This window comes from Periplaneta americana, chromosome 8 (assembly GCF_040183065.1).
Source record: "Periplaneta americana isolate PAMFEO1 chromosome 8, P.americana_PAMFEO1_priV1, whole genome shotgun sequence".
NCBI classification, from domain to species: domain Eukaryota; kingdom Metazoa; phylum Arthropoda; class Insecta; order Blattodea; family Blattidae; genus Periplaneta; species Periplaneta americana.
The window spans coordinates 106,881,492-106,902,352 of record NC_091124.1 but is presented as its reverse complement, the minus strand read 5'-3'; the positions used below and the strand labels follow the sequence as shown (position 1 = coordinate 106,902,352).

General features: G+C 32.7%; 1 protein-coding gene across 5 annotated transcripts in view; it reads right to left on the bottom strand.

Moving 5' to 3' along the window:
* Positions 1-20,861, bottom strand: part of LOC138704930 (sec1 family domain-containing protein 2-like) — a 115,812-nt gene that overhangs the window by 8,141 nt on the left and 86,810 nt on the right. For all 5 annotated transcript variants that reach the window (XM_069833359.1, XM_069833356.1, XM_069833360.1 and 2 more), the window contains 3 exons: positions 16,294-16,489; positions 15,191-15,290; positions 2,254-2,409 (listed from right to left, as the gene is read on the bottom strand). In XM_069833359.1, coding sequence (XP_069689460.1) covers positions 2,254-2,409; positions 15,191-15,290; positions 16,294-16,489 — 452 coding nt within the window. The remainder of the gene's footprint in view (positions 1-2,253; positions 2,410-15,190; positions 15,291-16,293; positions 16,490-20,861) is intronic.

The window sequence follows — 20,861 nt, the reverse complement described above, 5'->3', positions numbered from 1 at the left end:
AAATTCCTGTTTAACATTTTCAGTGACTGCTGGTGGTATTTCTCTACACTTCACTCGTATTATTCTTTTCAACTTATCAGTATCAACAGGCTTCGTAGCAAATACATTACATCATCATTAAAATCTCAATTCTCTCATTTTCACTTTATAACATCGTTATTTTCTTAGAATTTATAAAACAATTATATTACCGGTTGTTCTGTATGATTGTGAAACTGGGACTCTCATTTTGAGAGAGGAACAGAGGTTAAGGGTGTTTGAGAATAAGGTGTTTAGGAAAATATTTGGGGCTAAGAGGGATGAAGTTACAGGGGAATGGAGAAAGTTACACAACGCAGAACTGATGCATTTTATTCTTCACCTGTCAATTAGGAACATTAAATCCAGACGTTTGAGATGGGCAGGGCATGTAGCACGTATGGGCCAATCCAGAAATGCTGTTGGAAGGCCAGAGGGAAAAAAGATCTTTGGGAGGCCGTGACGTAGATAGGAGGATAATATTAAAATGGATTTGAGGGAGGTGGAAATGATGGTAGAGGCTGGATTAATCTTGTTCAGGATAGGGACCGATGGCGGACTTATGTGTGGCAATGAACCTTCGGGTTCCTTAAAAGCCATAAGTAAATAAGTAATATCGTTATTTTCTGTTAATTTCTACAAATAAACTGCTTCCATAACACCAGGAAATTCAACTATTTATTTTGTTACCATTGCCACATTTGTTATATAAAACAATTGATAACTTGTGTAACCATGGAGAATAATAAAATCTTTCAAATGGTATACAGAAAAATACAACCTCATTTAAAAATGAAGGGTACACGGGAATAACGATCAAGGCCCATTTTAGAAAGTTTCGAGAAAAACGAATTTTAAAGTTTAAGCACTTAATACTTTGTTATGTGTGTATTTAATAGAAATTGACGTAGTGGAATGTCAAGAACGATTATTTCTTATTACTAGCTAGACCATATGATAGTACTTCCTTTCCACTATAAGATAGCATCATTAACTCAATTTCGATTTTTGATGGACCTTGATCGTTTTCCCCGTGTACCCTTCAAATGTTTTCGATGACGTCACAACTCACACAATAATGATATCAAGAATGGTTTGTTTTTGTGAAAAAGTGTCTTTTAAAATATACCTACTGTTTGACGTGCCTGAGCGTTTTCCAAAAAACATTTCCATTTAGCTGTAGCAGAAAATATGTGTGTCTTGGATATGCCACATGAATTTCATTCTGATTGAATGAATGATTTAGATATATAGATGAGTTATTTGAAATTACGTTTTTTTTTTCAGTAACTGAAAACATTGGTTTTTAATCTACTTTTCTCAAAAACTATCAGATGCAGATGTATAAGTAAATAAGTACGTAAATAAATAAATAAATAAATGAATAAATAAATATTCAGGGTAATACATTATTCTGCAAACTTGAACCACATTCACAAAAAGAATAAGAATACAACAATTACAAAATAATGATAGGCATAATAAAATCAATGACTTATAATTATTTTTCCCAAAATACTTACAACACTAATCAAAATTAATTTTGAAATTACTCTTCAATTCTGTAAAGTAATACTTATCAATTACAGTATCCACATATTTTTTGTACACAAACAACTAGGAAAATAAAAATGAATCTGTGGGAAAAAGCAGTGATTGCTTATTCAGAAGAAATTTAGATTGGACTTTTCCCACTGCCAATGAAATACGCAACTTCAAGCTCACTTAATAGTTCTTTCTTCCTTACCAGTCTATCCTGTGCAACCTAAGCCTTTCTATGTTACAGTGCCAATATCCATATAAAGACAAAGATTCCTCAAAGTTGTCTCTTTTATTTTCATCAGCAATGGAAAAAGTTTAATCAAATCTCCCATGAAAATTAAACCTCACAGTGTGGCTGAGTAAGTTTAACTGACGCTTACACAGCTTATTGTGAATCCATTTTAAGTTAAAAAAAAGCTGATATGACATTGGCTCTTGATTCTGAATAGTTAAGCAGTCACTGCCCCTTTAGAGGAGTACAGCACTTTGAATCAGGTTTTTAGCGCCTATACAGTTTTATCAAATGTACTTTAAGATCAATTAATTGGTTGGTCTGTATATCTTAGAAGATTTAAGTGAAGTAAAACAAGAAAAGTAAATTACGAAAAATCTGGAATAAACCTGTAGAGTGCTGATAAATCTATCACACACAAATATGAAGAACAGCGAATAGTAAAAATTCTATATACATACCCAAATCCACTCTTCAAAAGGTCTTTCAATCCTGAAGATTTGCAAGTGAGATCAGGCAGATCTGGACGAGCAGGATCTAGAACATCAGCCATGAGCTGATGTAATAAGCTATGATAAGCAGGAGGTTGTGCTGGATCAGGCCGAGAAAGAAGGGATCTGACAAAAGCAAAATTAACATGTGAATAAAGTTACATATCGTATGCAAAAATAAAACAAATATCCATGATAATACACAATACAGTACAACATAAGTAATTACACGATGCCAAGTAGAATTAAGAAACAAAACATCACATAGCATCAAATTGTAAATTTAATTTGCTGTATCAATATTTTCTTTCATACAAGTAATTGACATATCTAAACAAACACACTTTTATCTAACTTAAAAGGCTGAATGGTTAGCAGGAAATGACTGACAAATGTTTCATCTCCTCTCATCCAGGAACAGAATAATTCTATATGCTGACAATCTAAAACACAAGACTTCCAGATTTACTTCTGCTCCAAAGAGATTTAATCAGAATTAAAAATTCACTGCCCTCAGTCAGAGTTTAACCTGTGAACATCGCATCTTATGTCAAATCTTCATAGCTCCCAACCTGATCCTTACCAATCTGCACAGTATTCCATGAGCATGTAGTCTTTGAATAGAAGTGGTTTGTTACTTGCTTTTTAATGGTTGGTCTGGCATATTACTCCATCGTACAAAAGTACAAATTTATAATGTTGGGCAGCTACATTTATATTATGTGTAAATGCTAGTTGATAAAAAAATAGATGTAATGTTAATATATGCCAACCAACTTCAATGTTATACTCTTGTTTATCCATATCTCCTTGATAACTGACTGGTAGCATGTTAGCCTGCCAAGAAATGTTCCACGGCTGCTGTTGCTGCTGCTATTGATGTGCATGGTGTGATAGTTGAAGTTTATGACTAACTATTTCTCAATCTAAACTGTCCAAGTAGCCTCCTTAAAAGTATTGTGAATTTCTAAATGTATCTAATAAAGTTCTTACAAAGCATTTTAAGATGAGGTGGCTCAGTTTATTTCCTGCTCTTGAAAAATTCACTGAAATGCATGAACCATGAGGTCATATTTCCTTCTCTTGATAGATGCCATCAGTCATGAAAGTTTTCTTTAATGATACTGTAGAAAAGATTTATATATAATATAATATAATACACCGTGTTCCGCTTATAAGTATAATAAAAGAAATAGTTATAATTTCATAACAATGCATGCAAATGGGTTAAGATTGGTACCATTGTAAAGAGGAAATTGGGAAGTTTTAATCCATTGTTGTTACTTATTTTTAGAAGACTCACGCATGCGCAGATCATTAAATAAGAGAATTCGTATCGTATCTTTAGTCAGTCAGCATGTGGACGCCACAGCAGAAAGCCTTTTGTGTGCTGTCATTAGCAGAACATAGATCCATAATTCGTGTACAGCGCTTGTTTCGCCGTCAGTACAATCTTAGACCGAGGGAAGCTGTACCGACGTACGTCTCAATAATGAAATGGGATAGGCAGCTCAGAGAAACAGGAAGTTTGTTGTCTAATGCAGGTAAACATTCCAAGCGTAAAGTGTCTGACAAAAATGTCGAACGCATTCGCGAGGCATTTCAGAGAAGCCCGCGGAAATCCATTCGACAGGCTAGTGTGCAGTTGAACATCCCACCAACAACAGTGCATACAGTGCTCCATAAAAGATTGCGTTTGCGAGCGTACAAGCTGCAACTTCATCAGATGATTACGCCGAATGATAAACTGGAACGAAAACGCTTTGCAGAAACAATGTTGGATAAAGTGGACGATGACGACACATTTCTAACTCGAGTCTGTTTCTCAGATGAGGCAACCTTCCACGTCAGTGGAAAAGTAAACCGACACAATTGTCGCATCTGGGGGTCGGAAAATCCAAGTGTCGTAATTGAACACCAACGGGATTCCCCTAAATGGAATGTTTGATGTGGGATCATGCGTGACAGAATCATTGGTCCCTATTTCTTTGCTGAAAAGACAGTCACTGCAAACACGTACCTGGATATGTTGCAACTGTATGCTGTGCCACAACTCCCAGATGGAGCAATTTTCCAGCAAGATGGGGCTCCACCACACTTTGCCAACATGGTTCGCACATTCTTAGACGAACAATTCCCTGCAAGATGGATCGGAAGAGGATCACCGTACATCACATGGCCTGCCAGATCACCAGATCTAACACCACCTGATTTTTTCCTGTGGGGGTTTGTTAAGGACCAGGTCTACAGGACGCCAGTACGTGATTTGGCAGACTTACAAGAAAGAATTTATGCTGCTGTCAACAATGTTACACCACAGATGCTTCATAACACTTGGGTCGAGGTTGAATACCGGTTGGATATTTCCCGTGCCACCAATGGAAGCCATGTTGAGGTTTATGGAACATAAGGTAACAAAAATTCCCAGTTTTCATTCTTTGTAGCAGTTGGTTTCAACTATATACTTGTATTAATTCAGAAGTTATAGCTATTTCTTTTGTTATACTTATAAGCGGAACACTCTGTATAATATAATATAATATTGTTTATTCAGTCTACATGACATATCAAATATAAAAAGTTAATGACACTTATCTATGTAAGCAATCATTGTATTCTATACAAATATAAATTGAACAGTGAACGTTTTCGCCCTTCGGGCATTATCAGGCTTTACATGCAATATCTTATACATTTAGTATCAAGTATGGAAATGATGAAATACAACCATTTAATAATAAAATAAACTATTTAAAAACTGGCTTGTGGTAATTGTATCTAAAATTAATGTACAGATGTAAAATGTATGCATAATACTAAGGTAAAAATTGTGGCTGCACTGCTGTATTATGTTAAAATTGTTACTGTGAACATGATAAAATGTTTGTTCCTCATTTAAACTTCATAATTGTTAATTAGATGTTTTTGCTAATCTTGTCTCATTGGTTCAAACTTGGTATGGTGAAATCAATCTGAAATGTATTAGATGTTATGTAGTGAAATTTCAATATGCCATGATATTAAATCTATTAAAAGTTGTAAATGTTGAACTCAAATTTATTTTTGTGTTTTTTTATGATGATGTCTAAAAAATGAATCATATTATTAGCTTCAATTTCTTGTGTAAACTTCAAATTATTATGTAGATCATTAAAAGAGGTTAATATTTGTTCATCAATTTGTTTATTTTCATAAATTATCAAAGTATCATCTACATATCTACTGTAAAATGTTATATTATGGGCTTGTAAAATGTTATTAATCTTGTTATCCTCAATATGTTGAATAAATATTTCAGCCAATAAGCCAGATAATGGATTACCCATGGCTAATCCTTTGCATTGTGTGTATATTTTGTCGTTAAACTGGAAATAATTTTGTTTAGTTACAATATGGAACTTGTTTAAAAAAGAAAATATTTGTATAGCACACAAACCTGTCAACAAATTCAATAACAATTTAAATAATAGACTTCATAAATTCAATAAATTAAATAATAACGGCATCTACAGACTGGAATGTTATACTTGTAAACAAAAATACATAGGACAGACCAAAAGGAACTTCAAAATTAGATATAGTGAACACATTGCCGACTTCAAACATAACAGAAAAAAGTATACATATGCTACCCACTTAATAGAAACAGGACACGAATTAGGCCCCATTCACAAAACATTGAACATTCTAAAATCTGGAATAGACAGAAAACTAATAAATTCCGCCGAAGAGTATTACATTGCTAAGCAAATTTAAAAAGATAGTTGTGTTCTTAACGAAAATTTGGTTCACATCCGAAACCCCCTATATAACCTCTAACCCAATCATAACTCAATATTCTTCCGCGTCAAATGTTTCTACGTAAGCACCACAGGTTGCTCGCGTCACTTCAGTCGGTGAAATCAGCGTAACTAGTCAACCACATGTCGTAAGTAATGTTCATACAATCATTATATTTATTCACACCAAATTTCATATATTCTGATATTAAATTTCATTACAGATAAACCCATTCTTAAATCGTCTCAATGAAATGTCAACAGATAACTTGTGCAGTATACACGACTCTAAATGTGAGTATTTTTGACAAATTTTAACAGATTTAATATCATGGCATATTGGAATTTCACTACATAACATCTAATACATTTCAGATTGATTTCACCATACCGGTACCAAGTTTGAACCAATGAGACAAGATTAGCAAAAACATCTAATTAACAATTATGAAGTTTAAATGAGGAATAAACGTTTTATCATGTTCACAGTAACAATTTTAACATAATACAGCAGTGCAGCCACAATTTTTACCTTAGTATTATGTATACATTTTACATCTGTACATTAATTTTAGATACAATTACCACAAGCCAGTTTTTAAATAGTTTATTTTATTATTAAATGGTTGTTTTTCATCATCTCCATACTTGAGACTAAATGTATAAGATATTGCATGTAAAGCCTGCTGATGCCCGAAGGGCGAAAACGTTCGCTGTTCAATTTATATTTGTATAGAATACAATGATTGCTTACATAGATAAGTGTCATTAACTTTTATATTTGATATGTCATGTAAACTGAATAAACAATATTATATTATATTATATTATATTATATTGTATTATATCATAACATTGACTATCTGATCATTACAATATGCTTTCTAAGTTAAAGATTTATATGTTGTTCTTGTGTGGGAAGATGATGTAACTTGACTTTCCTCACATCGAAGGTTAAGGAGTTATTAGTAGATTGTTCACAGTATCAGAGAAACAAATTACAAGAAGAATTTGTTTCATTTTATCAGTTAGCAATTGAGTATCTTTCTAAATGCAGTGCATCTCTTTCTGAAATGTGTCAGTTTGACTGGCTGCTCCTAAACTATAAACTGTCCTGGGAAGAAGTAGAGGTTTCTTTGGAGTGGTTTGACAAAAGCACAGTATATAAACTGAAGGAAGGTGATTTGTTTGATGAAACTGTACTGTTGGCATCATATGAGGAAGAGAATTTAAAGAATGAAAGTTGGAAGTTGGACCACTTTACCACATGTGTATCAGAGGAACAATACTCTAAATTGCTTTAGATTGCTGAATTTTATTTATGTATCCCTGGCAACAATGCAAATGTGAAGGGAGTGTTTTCAATCATGAATGCACAGAAGAACAGAACAGACTATCCATAAATTTATTACGGGCTATATTGCAAGTCCAATATAACATAAGGCACGTCAGTTGCTCAGCATAAGAAACAAAAATTGTTTCCTGGACTCTGTGCATCAGTCAGGAAAATATGACTGGTATGTCAATATAAAATAGAACTGTGTGAAATGAAAAAAACAAAAAAATGCTTTATTAGAAATTAGAAATTGTTTTTAATTTTAGATAATTTTCAGAGTGTTTAAATAAATACTCTGTTTGTAGAGATAAGTTAAGTGTTTCTTAATATTGTGGCAACCATGATGGAAAGTTCTCGCTACTTCGGGGAGCTTCGTGCGCGTCCGGCAGAAGGGAGGGGGCGCGAGGAGACGAGCTCCGTGAGGCGGCGGAGAGAGGGAAGATGCAAGTCGGCCAGCACTGTGGCACGGCACGGCTGTGCGAACTGGAAGGGACGGAGGTAAGAGGGGGAAGCTGGAAGTTTCGAAAGCCACGCGAACTGTTGCTGTAACGAGATTGTTCGCGAAATCATAGTTTCTGGAAAGTGTTGTTTAACTAATAAAAAGCGAGCAGCCTTCGGAGAGCGAGCAGTTGTTGTTAGTATTAGACAGCGAGTTCAGCTTGTGAACCAGCAGCACCCAGGAGTTTAGGGTTCGACATGCGAGTGAACATGAGCAGCGTCCAGGCGGGAGCAACGCAGTTGGAAGTCTTGAGTTCGAGTGCAGTGGACTGTCTCCAGAAGTCTTGAGTTCGATATACTGTGAACTTGAGTGAATGAGCTAGAAGAACTAGCCAAGGCAAACGAACTGTGAACTGAGAACTGACAGTTTTGTTTTGTAAATAGTGCTTTGTGAACATTAATTGAGATTAGGAGTACATTGTTGTTCTCAATAATCCAAGTGAATTGTCATTGTCGTCTGTGGAGTGCAATAATGAATACTGTGTTGCTGTGTGGAGTGAAATACCCATTGTTGACGGGAGTGTTTAAATTCAGATATAGAAAGTAATTCTTGTTGTAAATAAAAGTAACATTATTGTTGTGAATTAAAAGCCACAATATTTATAATACATTTATTCCCGCAATAAGTCATATCGTGTTTGTTCCGGTTTTTATAATTCAGAATATCTGAATAGAGTGTGTTATAAGTGACCCTGTTTTTATGACTCAGAATATGGCAACCCTAATGTTTCTTGAATACATTTTGGGTGAATTATTTAGCTCTGAAAGAGTTGTTTTTCAATATTCATACCAATGACTTCTGTTGTCAGCAACTTCTTGTAGTCGAGTGGGAAGGGTTACACTAATTCTTAACATTCACATGAGTCATTCCACGTCAAACCGGACGAATTTAAAGGAAATTTAACCTTGAAGTTTTTTATTTCTGTCAAACTTTTTTATTCGATTGAAAGAACAAAAATAAAGTATACGCTATTTGGAGGTCGATGAACAATCAACTTATGAAGTTATTGACCAAATATCGGAAGTCATAGGCGGTAGTGAATTGGTGCAACATGATGTAAGCATAGCACATCGTATACCATCCAGGCCAGGAAAGACGCGTCCTATTGTTATCCGCTTCACAAAGAGGAGAAGTCGTGATGAATGGCTCCAGCTGTTCAGAAACGAGGCCAAGAAAGACGACAGCAGCCCTGGGATTACGACAAAGAAAGTCAACAGGGAACTTCCGGAAGGAAGAATCACAGCAGGTGACCAACTGACAGCAGTGACCAGAGACCTTTTGAACAAGACAAGGGATGCAGCACGACTGAAGAATTATAAATTTGTATGGACAAGAGACGGTAAAATATTTGCAAGAAAAGATGAAGCCAGCCCGGTGAGTAAAATCACTAATGTTGACGATGTAAATAATTTGTAAATACTATTGTGTCGGTAACCAAATTTAATTATACAATATAATTGACTTAACAATGGCTAGTAATACTATATTAAATTAAATCCATCAGTGCAAATTTAATAATAATAATAATAATAATAACACAATGGTTTTTAATGATTTACTTCACTGCAATGAGTATATTACCAATATTCTTTCAGATCTTAAAATAATTCACTTAAACATTCGTAGCATTAACAAAAATTTTTCCGAACTCTATGTTTTACTTAATAATTTTTCCTTTTACTTTGATATTATAGTTCTAACTGAAACCTGACTTGATCATGACCCTGGCTATGATATTAAGGGTTATAAAAAATTTGTTATAAGTAATAAGCATAATAAATGTGATGGTATAGTTGTATATTTTAAGGAAAACATCATAGTGTCTTTGAGTGATATTGACATTTCTCATTGCAACGCTATACAGTTTCAATTAACACTTATTAATGATACTCTTGTTAACCTAACTGCAATTTACAGATCTCCAAAACTATGCAAAAATGAATTTCTGAAAAATTTTGAAAGCTTCTTGTCAATATACAAAGATTTAAAAAACCATATTATTCTGGGTGACATAAACATTCAAATTTTAGAAAATAGATTAGATAATTTTGGCAACACGTATTTAAATGTCATGCATGAATATGAATACGTGAAATACTTAAATTCCATTACTCGTCCATCATCCAATTCATGTCTTGACCATATTTTCCTAAAAACGGGAAATAACTTAAATTTTATACCTGGAGTTTACGCAAGTGCAATAACATATCATTATATGACTTTTGCATTGTTGTCAATCAGTAATAAAAGTACTAGCAGAGAAGCCACTGAACCTTCGGACAATTATAAGCTAATTATAAACCATAAAAGCCTAATATCTCATATTAATAATATGAATTGGGAATCTATATTCTACAATGAAGACGCAGATACATGTTTCGATAATTTTTATAAAATACTCTGTAACCTAATTCGTAAATATTCTAATCATGTCCCTCTCAAATTCTCAAGTAAGTACAAAAAAATTAAACCTTGGATTACCACAGGTATTGTTAAATCAATACGATCTAGGGATAAGTTAGCTAAGCAAGTTAAACGTGACCCACAAAACATTGTTTTACTAAATTATTACAGAAAATATAGAAATATTCTCATTAATGTAATAAGAAATCAGAGAATCAAATATTATTCTGAAAAATTTAACAAAAATAAAAATAATCCAAAGCAATTTTGGAAGACCATAAACGAAGCTATTGACACCCAATATAATAAAAATAGTATATTAAAGTCAATTATAAGTCCAAATGGAATAACAATTGAAAATAAGGAAACTATCGCAAACGAATTTAACGATCATTTTACTAATGTAAGTCATAACATCGTATCTAATATAAAAAAGAAAGTATTTGATACTCATCACTATAAGCTTACTTATAATAAAAGTATATCATCTACGTTTATGTTTCCTGTAAACGAATGTGAAATCATTAATATTGTAAACAGTTTAAAAAATAATGTGGCTTCTGGTATTGATGGTATTACAACAAATACCCTGAAACTTATTATCGAAGCTATTTCTAAACCACTTGCCTTTATATTTAACTTGTGCATATCTCAAGGTGTATTTCCCTCAGCTCTAAAACATGCTGTGGTGATACCAATTCACAAGTCTGGTGACAAAAATAATCTTAATAATTACAGACCCATTTCACTATTACCCAGTCTCTCTAAAGTATTTGAAAAATGTGTAAAAACACAGTTAATACAATTTTTAGAAAAAAATAAACTACTAAATGATCATCAATTTGGTTTCAGAAAAAAATTGTGCACTGATGATGCTATTATGGCAGTTACCTCAAAAATAATTCAACAATTAGATGTAGGAAGTAAATGTCTAGGAATTTTTCTAGACTTACAAAAAGCTTTCGATACAGTCAATCACAATATACTTTTGAATAAAATGGATAGATTGGGAATTAATGGAATGGCTTTAAAATTATTTAAGTCTTACTTAAGTAACAGAACTCAAGCAACTAAAATAAATGATCACCTTAGTGAATCACGTAACATTGATATAGGTGTACCTCAGGGGACGATTTTAGGTCCTGTTTTGTTTTTAATATATATCAACGATTTACTTAATATTGACATTGAGAAATATTCTGGTGCTCTGTATTCTTAAATTGATGATACTGTGGTTATATTTAGCAGTTCGAATTGGAATGAAACTTATCAAAATTCTAACAGTGGTATTAATATTATTAACGAATGGCTGGATGCTCACTTACTTTCTTTGAACGTTTCTAAAACAAAATTAATACCATTTTCATTAACATCACATGGCCTTGACCAACTAAAAATAAATAATAATAGAAGTATAACAATACATGATTGTAACCTACCTACTTGCTCATGTAACGCTTTGAGTATATCCCCACAAGTTAAATATTTAGGCATTATTATTGACCAACATTTAAAATGGGACAAGCATATCTCCTTCCTGTGTAAAAGATTGCGTAAAACAATCCACAAATTTTCCATTCTACACTCTTATTTACCTGTCTATGTTCTGCATACTGTGTACTTAGCTCTGTTTCAATCAATAATTCAGTATGGTATTTTAGGTTGGGGAGGAATGGCAAAATCGACTCTCTATCCTTTAAATTTGCTCCAAAAAAGAATTATCAAAATTTGTCTATATAAACCTTTTGATTACCCTACAAAATTAATTTTTCAGGAATTTGGTGTATCAAATCTAGAACAAATTTATAAACAAACATTGCTGATTTACTTCCATAAAAACCACAATAAATTTAAATTTGATCCTCATGAATATCATACGAGACAAAACTACAGTTTCTTTCTAAATACTCCCAAATGCCACACAACTGCTGGATTAAAACACAGCATAAATTTTGGACCCAAAATATATAATACATTAATTATAGCTTACCCTGAGCTAAGTACACTGAACATACATAGATTTAAGAAACAAATCAGATTAATTATTTAATTGTTTAAGCTAATTGAGTTAAAAATTGATACTCTAATATTCATGTACTTTTGTATTTTCTATTTGTATATAGACCTTATTATTACATGCTGTATTATTTTACCATTTATTAATGTTATTGTGCTCAATGAACTCTCTTAATTTTGTGATATATTTTGTATAACTGATCTGAACTGCGCCCGAGCATGAGCTTCTGCTCTTTCGGGCTGCAATGCCTAATGTAGCTCAAGTGTATAGTATTAAATAAATGAAAAAAATATATACTGTATATATATTTTTAAAAATATTTTTTTTTTTTTAAATACGTATAGTTTTATTTCCATAAAACTTGATTCTTTCGAAAAGTATTTAAATTAAAAATTTATGTAATAGTGCGCACTGTTATATATAAACGGTAATATCTCCGTTACTAATTAACGCAATTTATTCAAATTCGGCTCATATTAAAGCTCATAACATATACTTTTAGCACATCTGGCCTTCGATTACATAAAAATTTATGTTGTGTTTTTTTTTTTTAAATATATTTTTAAAATGGCTTTTTTTTAAGTTCGGACACTTTTTTCGAAATATAAAAAATATCACTCCATTCCTTAGTTTCTCAACTATATGCTTACAAAATTTCAGAATGGGATATACATAAATGAATTTGCAATAAATTAACTTACCCAGCCAGGCGCACGCTGTTGAGTAGGAGCATCACTGCAAGACCGCATCACTATGTACGGATACGTGTGTACACACAGTGTCAATATGTTATACACCATAAAGTCGACTTACGAAATATGTAAACACTTTTGAAGCACAATTATTAACATAAAATTCCACATAACTAAGTTTAAACACACAAAAACAAGTCAACCGTGTTGGATAACTGAAACATACTTTTCAGCAACTCAGATAAATACATGTTTACTTTCGTGGGACAACGAATATGTTTAACTAGTGCTTTCAGATTTTTAGACTGGTATGAAAGCATGTAGTGTTCTCGTGCCACTTACTGCTTTTGCCCTCTCATATCGGGACTGCAGTAAGTCACATTCATTTTTATGTTCATCATTGGTGAAAAATATAAAATGAATTCCATTAATATTCTTTTCAGCCCACTCAAACAATTTTCTTGGTGTCGTAATGGGGTCCTGATGTGGCTGAAAACTTGCTGTTGTTGCTAGTCTTTTAGTGATGCCGCCAATCCCATCACAAGGGCCCTTCCCATGTGAAGTTCCAAAAAAATGCCATTCAGCACTTAAGCCAAAATCTTCTTCGTGAAAACACAGATTTACAATTTTTTTTTCGGTTTTGTATTGGGCACTAGCCCCATCAGAAAAATAAATAACTCTTTTTATATTTCCTATTTCGTTCTTCAGAAACCGTATTAATTGTCGTTCGAAAAGGTGAACAGCATTTGTTTCGTGTTTAAAACACTCTGAAATTGGTACAAAGTTTTTAAGTTTTAATTCATTTCTGTCTTTAAAATAAATTACAAAGGGATGGAGTGTGACCTGATTTTTATTCCAATGAACACCCTGTACTGAATCTTGAATCACTCAGGCATAATTTTCGGAAAAGTCACAAATTACAAGGCATTCACCGTCCTGGAGAGCTTCTTTCTTTTCCGCCAGAAACGCAATTTGCTGCTAAACAATAAATGCGTGAGGAGCTAGCGCTTCTAACTTGGTCGAAAGTTTATCTAAAAATTCTTCTACTAAAGAGTGCAACATTTCTAAATTAGTTCAGTCAATAGTTACCCATTGTTTGTAATTGACTGCATCCATCATTTCTGTTTGAAATGCTTCCTGTAAATATTGAATTAAGTCTGCTGATATGTTACCTTCTATTCTGCATTTCATTTCTTGTTACATCGCAAGTAGAAATGATAACCAAGATAGCAAGCGTTCTGGTATTACATCATAGCAAATACGCCGTTGCTTTTATCAGCACACATTCCATAATAAGGAAATTACGCAAGATTTTTGATGTAGTAACGACCTGTTTATAATGCTAGGACGGCATAAAAGATATTTACGACTAAGGAATAATGTATTTTGATAATTCAGCAATCAAATGGCCTGTCATAGTGTGCAAATGAACCTAGACCTATTATTTTTTATATTCACGTGATACTTTTTTCCATCTAGAGTGTAACAGGCCTATTGATACCGGTTTGCTCGTCAAGTTCGGCATTTTTCTGTCAGCAGAAATTCTCTCTGGGATAAATTTGAATGGAGCCATGCCATGCTAATGATAAAATCGAATTACTGAAGTGCTATTGAATGTGATGACCGATAAAGAGATTTCCATGTTTAAATTCATATTTTTTTTTACAATTTACATGTTTCAAATACCAATATTTTTCATTACATACATATTTAAACAACGACTTTTCTCACGAATTACAGTAGTTTATTTACCGATTTTGACGTATTTTCACCGTTTTACGGTGTCCCTACACATTACCCAAAATAAATAGGCCTAATACCTAATTTTGGGTTTGAATATTCACTGATGTTTGTACAATCTTCCTAGTGTGGCAACACTGACGGCACAGGTTGTGAACACAACAGATTTAATTCCCCACCCGCCCAGCCAAAAGTGCCAGTGTTTTGGCATTGCCGATTAGCTGGGTGCCGGTTATGTGGGATTTTACTGTACATTCTTTTGTAACCTTTGATCCCATGCACCCTTTTTCATTTATTTATTCTCACCACCCCTTCCACATATCAAACTCACAAAATTCTGTTTTAACTAATATATCTTCCACCAGTTATTTCTTTGGATTTATTTTATCTTGAACTGTATGCAATTGTGAAGTGGTGATGATGAACTGTACTGAACTATACCTGTATCGTGTTAGATCCTTTCTTGCTGAAGCCACATATCGTAGTTTAGTAAAAACATTGCCTGTTATTTCTGTAAAACCATCCTCTGTTTTAGATTCAACTGAAAATGAAAGAAACAAGACTTCACTTTAAAAAACTCAATTTCTGAAGAATTGGAAAGTAAAGCTATTAGAAGTTAACTGAATAGAGTATATAAAACTTAGTAAGTAATAACTTAATTTTGAAAACAGTAAACACAAAAATATATTCTATCCAAGACGCATATTACACAATGGACACAGACAAAACTTCACTCTGTCACATGTTAAAAGTGTTAAAATTGTTTAAAAAGGTATTTACCTTCGACAGACGGCCCGTTTCGACGCTATTTGTCGTCGTCTTCAGTGTCTCTTGAGTGATTTAAGAGACACTGAAGACGACGACAAATAGCGTCGAAACGGGCCGTCTGTCGAAGGTAAATACCTTTTTAAACAATTTTAACACTTTTAACGTGTGACAGAGTAAATTTTATGTTTTTAACAAAGTGTTAACGAGAACTTTAATCAATGACAAAACTTCAATCAAGAACATCTCCTAACTTTCCATAGAGGAAGGAAAAACATGAACTGATATTTTTCTACAGATGAAAAATGGAATAATTCATCTAATTCTAATCACCGCTGAACAAAAACAAATATGTTTTACTCAAATATAAATTATGAACATGTTGGACTTTCCAAATTTCATACCATTTAAATGCAATCATTTTGAGAAAAATGTCAACCTTAGTTAATTTTTCATTCTCATTTATTCATTAATGGCCACCTATTACCTCGAGTCACTAATCTGACAAGAGAGATAGAATTTTCTATATTGTTACAAATTAATTTGCTGTTAGAAGACATTCTTGTGATCCTGAACTAGCAGAAAACTTATGACAATGGTGCAGAAGAGAATATATTATTATGGATTATATTACCTAGGTTAAGTCAATACTGTAATAATTTTGGTGACAAGAACGAACAGCAAGAAGGAAATAATAACATGAAGAATAAAAATTAGGAGAAGAAAGGGAGAGGGAGGAAGAAGAAGAAAGAAACTGACAAAATTTGTTTATGACTCACCAAGTTTAGAAAGATTTCCTTGCAGTTGTTCTCGGTCTTCAAAAAGAGCTTGTTTCAGTGCAGTCAGCAGATAGCTCTGCTCCACTGCTGGAAACAGAACATCAGTACCTGCTAAAGAGAATAGATGAACGAGAAGGCCAAAGATGTCTGGCAGCAATAGCCCGCGATCATGACGAGTTTTCACCAACTGTGTCACCTAAACAGAAATGTATTCACATAGATATGTTTAGACATTAAATAATAAGTCCATTTTAACATACAACAGGCAAACAGTGATACATGGACATTTTAAGCAGTGCTTCATCAGTAATTGCTCTGGTAACAGCTGTTAAATATATACTACCTGGACTATAAACCTCTTATGTACCAACGGAAAAAATAACAACTAAATGCATACAGCCAGTCATATCTTGAAGTTTTATTATACTTTAATTTCATATGTTACATATTTCAGTAAAAAAAAAAAAAAAAAAAAAAAAAAAAAAACACATGCACACACTCATACATACTTGGTGAACAATCCTTCACATGCCCATGCTTTCATGGCTTATGGCTATTTGGCAGAACCAGCTGCTAAGCCGAATATAAATTCCCCGTCTCCGCTAAAATAGGAAAGACTGGGGAATGCTTTGTTCACAGTGAAAAACCTGCCCTTGGACAGAACACTATGAACGAATGAATGAATGAATATTTTGGCATATTTGACATATTTTGAAAGAATACGCACAATTTTACCAACTTTTCCTTGACTTCTCTCATAAGTTATATATTTGAAAATTGTTTATAAAGCTTGTCTCTTCATCTCTAATGCATGAAAATAATTTAATAATTGAAAATAATAACGTATTCTGTCAAAAATTTGGACATCTCTTTGCCATGCTAACATGTTGTGTATCGCTTAAGAAATAACTGTAAAATAGGAAAAAAGCATTTAAAAACTGAACTTCGTGTCACAAATAAAAACGTGCTCCGTCGAAAAAAACAAGTTCTTCTTACACAAGTGGTGCTGAAGCATTCTTCTTCTTCTACAAGCGAATTTAATAAAGATTTGTGCATGGCAATGGTTGCTGCAAACATACCGTGGTATAAACTTTAAGTACCAAGATTTCAAGCATTCCTATGCAAATACTGCAATTTCAATATTCCAGATGAATCAACACTACAGAAAAATTATTTGAACTCCAGTTACACTGACACAATGGAAATAATTGGAGTGCTCAACTTAGCGATTCCTACATATGGGTTGCCGTTGACAAAACAATCAATGACCACAGAAAATGTGGAAAATTATTTAATTATTAATTGCGCCTCCAAACAATAACTAAATGAGGTTGAATCACATGTGCAACTGTAATTTTTTATCAGTGTACAAAAATACATCTAATAAAGCCTACATATTTTTTATTTATTACATATTTATCGACATATTTTTCCATTTTTAGCTACATATTTATTTTCATACTAGCTGTACCTGTGCGCTCCGCTGCACTTGTTAGAAATAAATATAAAGTAATTACATAATTAAAATAGGACATCTGGTCCAGGGTATATTCGTGTTTGATAGAAGCGTAAATCGTTTAATATGTCACTCAATTTAAACTGTATTTAAATAATTAAAATGCGATCATTTTGGTCCAGAGACCACTCATCTGGTGCAATGATAATTCCTTTAACACGTTTCTTAATTGTTATTATTACATGCAAATAATTAAAATATGGTTATTTGGTTCAGAGAACATTCGTTTTTGGTGCAAGGGTAATTCGTTAAAAATTATTCTAAATTAGTATTGAATGCATCCTTTAAAAAAATCACTCCAAATTAATTGAGTTGATTGTGTACGAAGATAATTTTTATGTTAACCTTACTGTGCATCTTTTTTTTTTGTTAAGTTCATTTTATTCACACCTTAACATCTGTGGTCATGTCGCGTGTTTAGAATGTGTGTGGGTATATCAGTAGGCCGTTTTTACTCTTGTTGAGTTCCTGTTTCTATTGTGTGTTGTAGATGGCTTGTGTTCATGTAACTGATTATAGACTTTGATTAATGTTTTTGGTATTGGTAATTGAGGTGATGATGAATCATGGCATGTATTTTTCCAATCCGGCATTTGCCTTTATGACTAAGGGAAATCATGAAAAACCCCAGTCAGATTGATCAGCCACAGGGTTTGAACCTGGGACTTCCCGAATGTCTCAAACACTACCGTCTGAGCCAACTCGCTCGGTTGTATATCATTGTTTATGCAAATAAAAAATGAAGTACCCTACATAAATATTATTTTAAGAAACACAGGAAACGAATATGGGTAAATTATGAGTGCAGGAATGCCATTTCGTGATACCTTTTAAAATAACTCAGCTCCAGTGAGCTCTATGGTAAAATGTTTCTTTTATTATGAGCTGTATTTTTGGTCAAGTAAAAGTACTCATCTTTACAACAAAACTCTTAACTAATATGTTCTGTGAACAAAAAGAAACTTAAGTGTATAAAATTAGAGTATTTTATGTGGACCAAATAAAGTTGCAATAATCAAGTTATACAATATTTCGACAGAATATCAAGTTTTCTGTGAGTAAATATCTATTTTCATCTTACCTCAGTCCTCATATGTAACATTACATTCATCTAGAGAAACTACAAATTAATATATTAATATTGATAAACGTCAAGGGTGCCTCAAATAGACGGAGTCATTTATTTTTATTTCATTATAGCCATTGTTGTCGTTCTTGCAATAACTCCTATGTGACATATTGATTTTCAGATTTTTGTTATATTAAAAAACTTAAATAGTGATAGAAAAAATAAAACTATCTACTATATGTAATTATATTTCTTTCTTTCGAAAATGTAAGAATTCACGATCTCCTATGTACCACTACATAGAATGAATAAATCTGTTTTTCTTCCTACTGAAAAATTTTATATTTTGCACATAGGAGTTACGGAACAATGACGCTATAATCTGAGGTGGCGGTGGAAATGTATTGTATTGTTATTTTAAAACTCTTGTATATCCTTAAATATCAGTCCTATCAAAATTTTGCTTGGAATGAAACTTATCGAAAATCATTTTTAAAGAAACTTTTGTTATGTAACATTTTTCACAAAAATCAATAATAAGCGAGATATTTGGGTTTATTTACTTCAGGCCCCCTTATTATATTATCGCCCTTTTAAATAAAGTATTTTGAATGCCATATAGCCTAAAAACTAAGTTATAACGAACTTAATTTATATTCCAATTTTCATTGAAATCTGTTCAGCCATTACTGCGTGAAAAGGTAACAAACATCCAGACAGACAGACAGACATACAAACAAAAATGAAAAAAAAAAAAAAAAAAAAGCGATATTCGGTCTCAGGATAATCAATTATACAAGTTAACACCAATTATTTTTGGAAAAGCGAAAATTACCTGAAATATTTCGCTTAAAGATTTATTATTAGTATAGATTACATAAAATCCGGGCTCTGGTAATAACTTACCGGTGCGCAACAAACTGTAGGCAGATTTTTTAAGTGTTTATTAGTGTTTATTTTTTAAGCATTTAACATATTAACACTAACTCTACATCACTTCCAATATTATTTTTCTGTTTATAAAAATCAGTATGTAGAAGTGATATAAATTTAAGAAGATATTATGCGGTATAACTGTACTTGTGTCTTATCAAATAACCAGCAGTACTGTGAACTGTATGTAGAAGTAATACAAATTTAAAAAGATATTATGAGATGTAATTGTACTTCTGTCTTTTCAAATAACCACCAGTACTATGAACTAGACTGTATATGAGTCATTCCATGTCAAATCGAACACCTACAAAACATGACAACTTAGTATTTGCTCCAATTTTTTTTAATATATTCTATTGATTAAATTAAATAACCCATGTGTAATTTTTTCGGGCTGACACAATTATTTAGTCATTTATTAAATGTTACTTTTTCCATAAATTAGGGTGCAACGTATTATGAAAATGGTTATATTGAAGATTCTATAAATCGTAGAAATTCCGTATTTATATCATTTTGAAGTGTAATAATTGCAGTATTATATACTAATTTTAGTGTTCAATCAAAACATAAAATGGGCCCCTTTTAGGGGGTTATATTTTTAAAATACGTTTTTATACATCAGGAGTCTACTTCTAAAAAGGGGAAAAAATATTATTGTATTCTTTGAAATGTTTTACGTAGAACTGCGTCGGTATTAGAATGCTATTCGAATAAGAAGTCACTGTGCAAATAACTTACTGATGGTGTATTCGGGTTGGAAGGCTCGGATTGAGTGAAACCGCGAGCCGGAGCATGCAGCTGCAAGAGCCGCAGCGAGATGGAGTAATACATTATCAGTAGTGTGGTGTTACTATACGTAAATAAACAGATAACCTCTAGTTCTAAAAGCACGTAATGTTCCTTCAACACTTAGCAGTTTCCCTTTAATTTATCCAACAATAATTCCTAAGTCTTTCGGAGTAGGTATTGTGTTGTGTTGTGTGCATGTGAGTCATTCCACATCAAATCAAACACCTGTATACAAAACATGACCATTTAGTATTT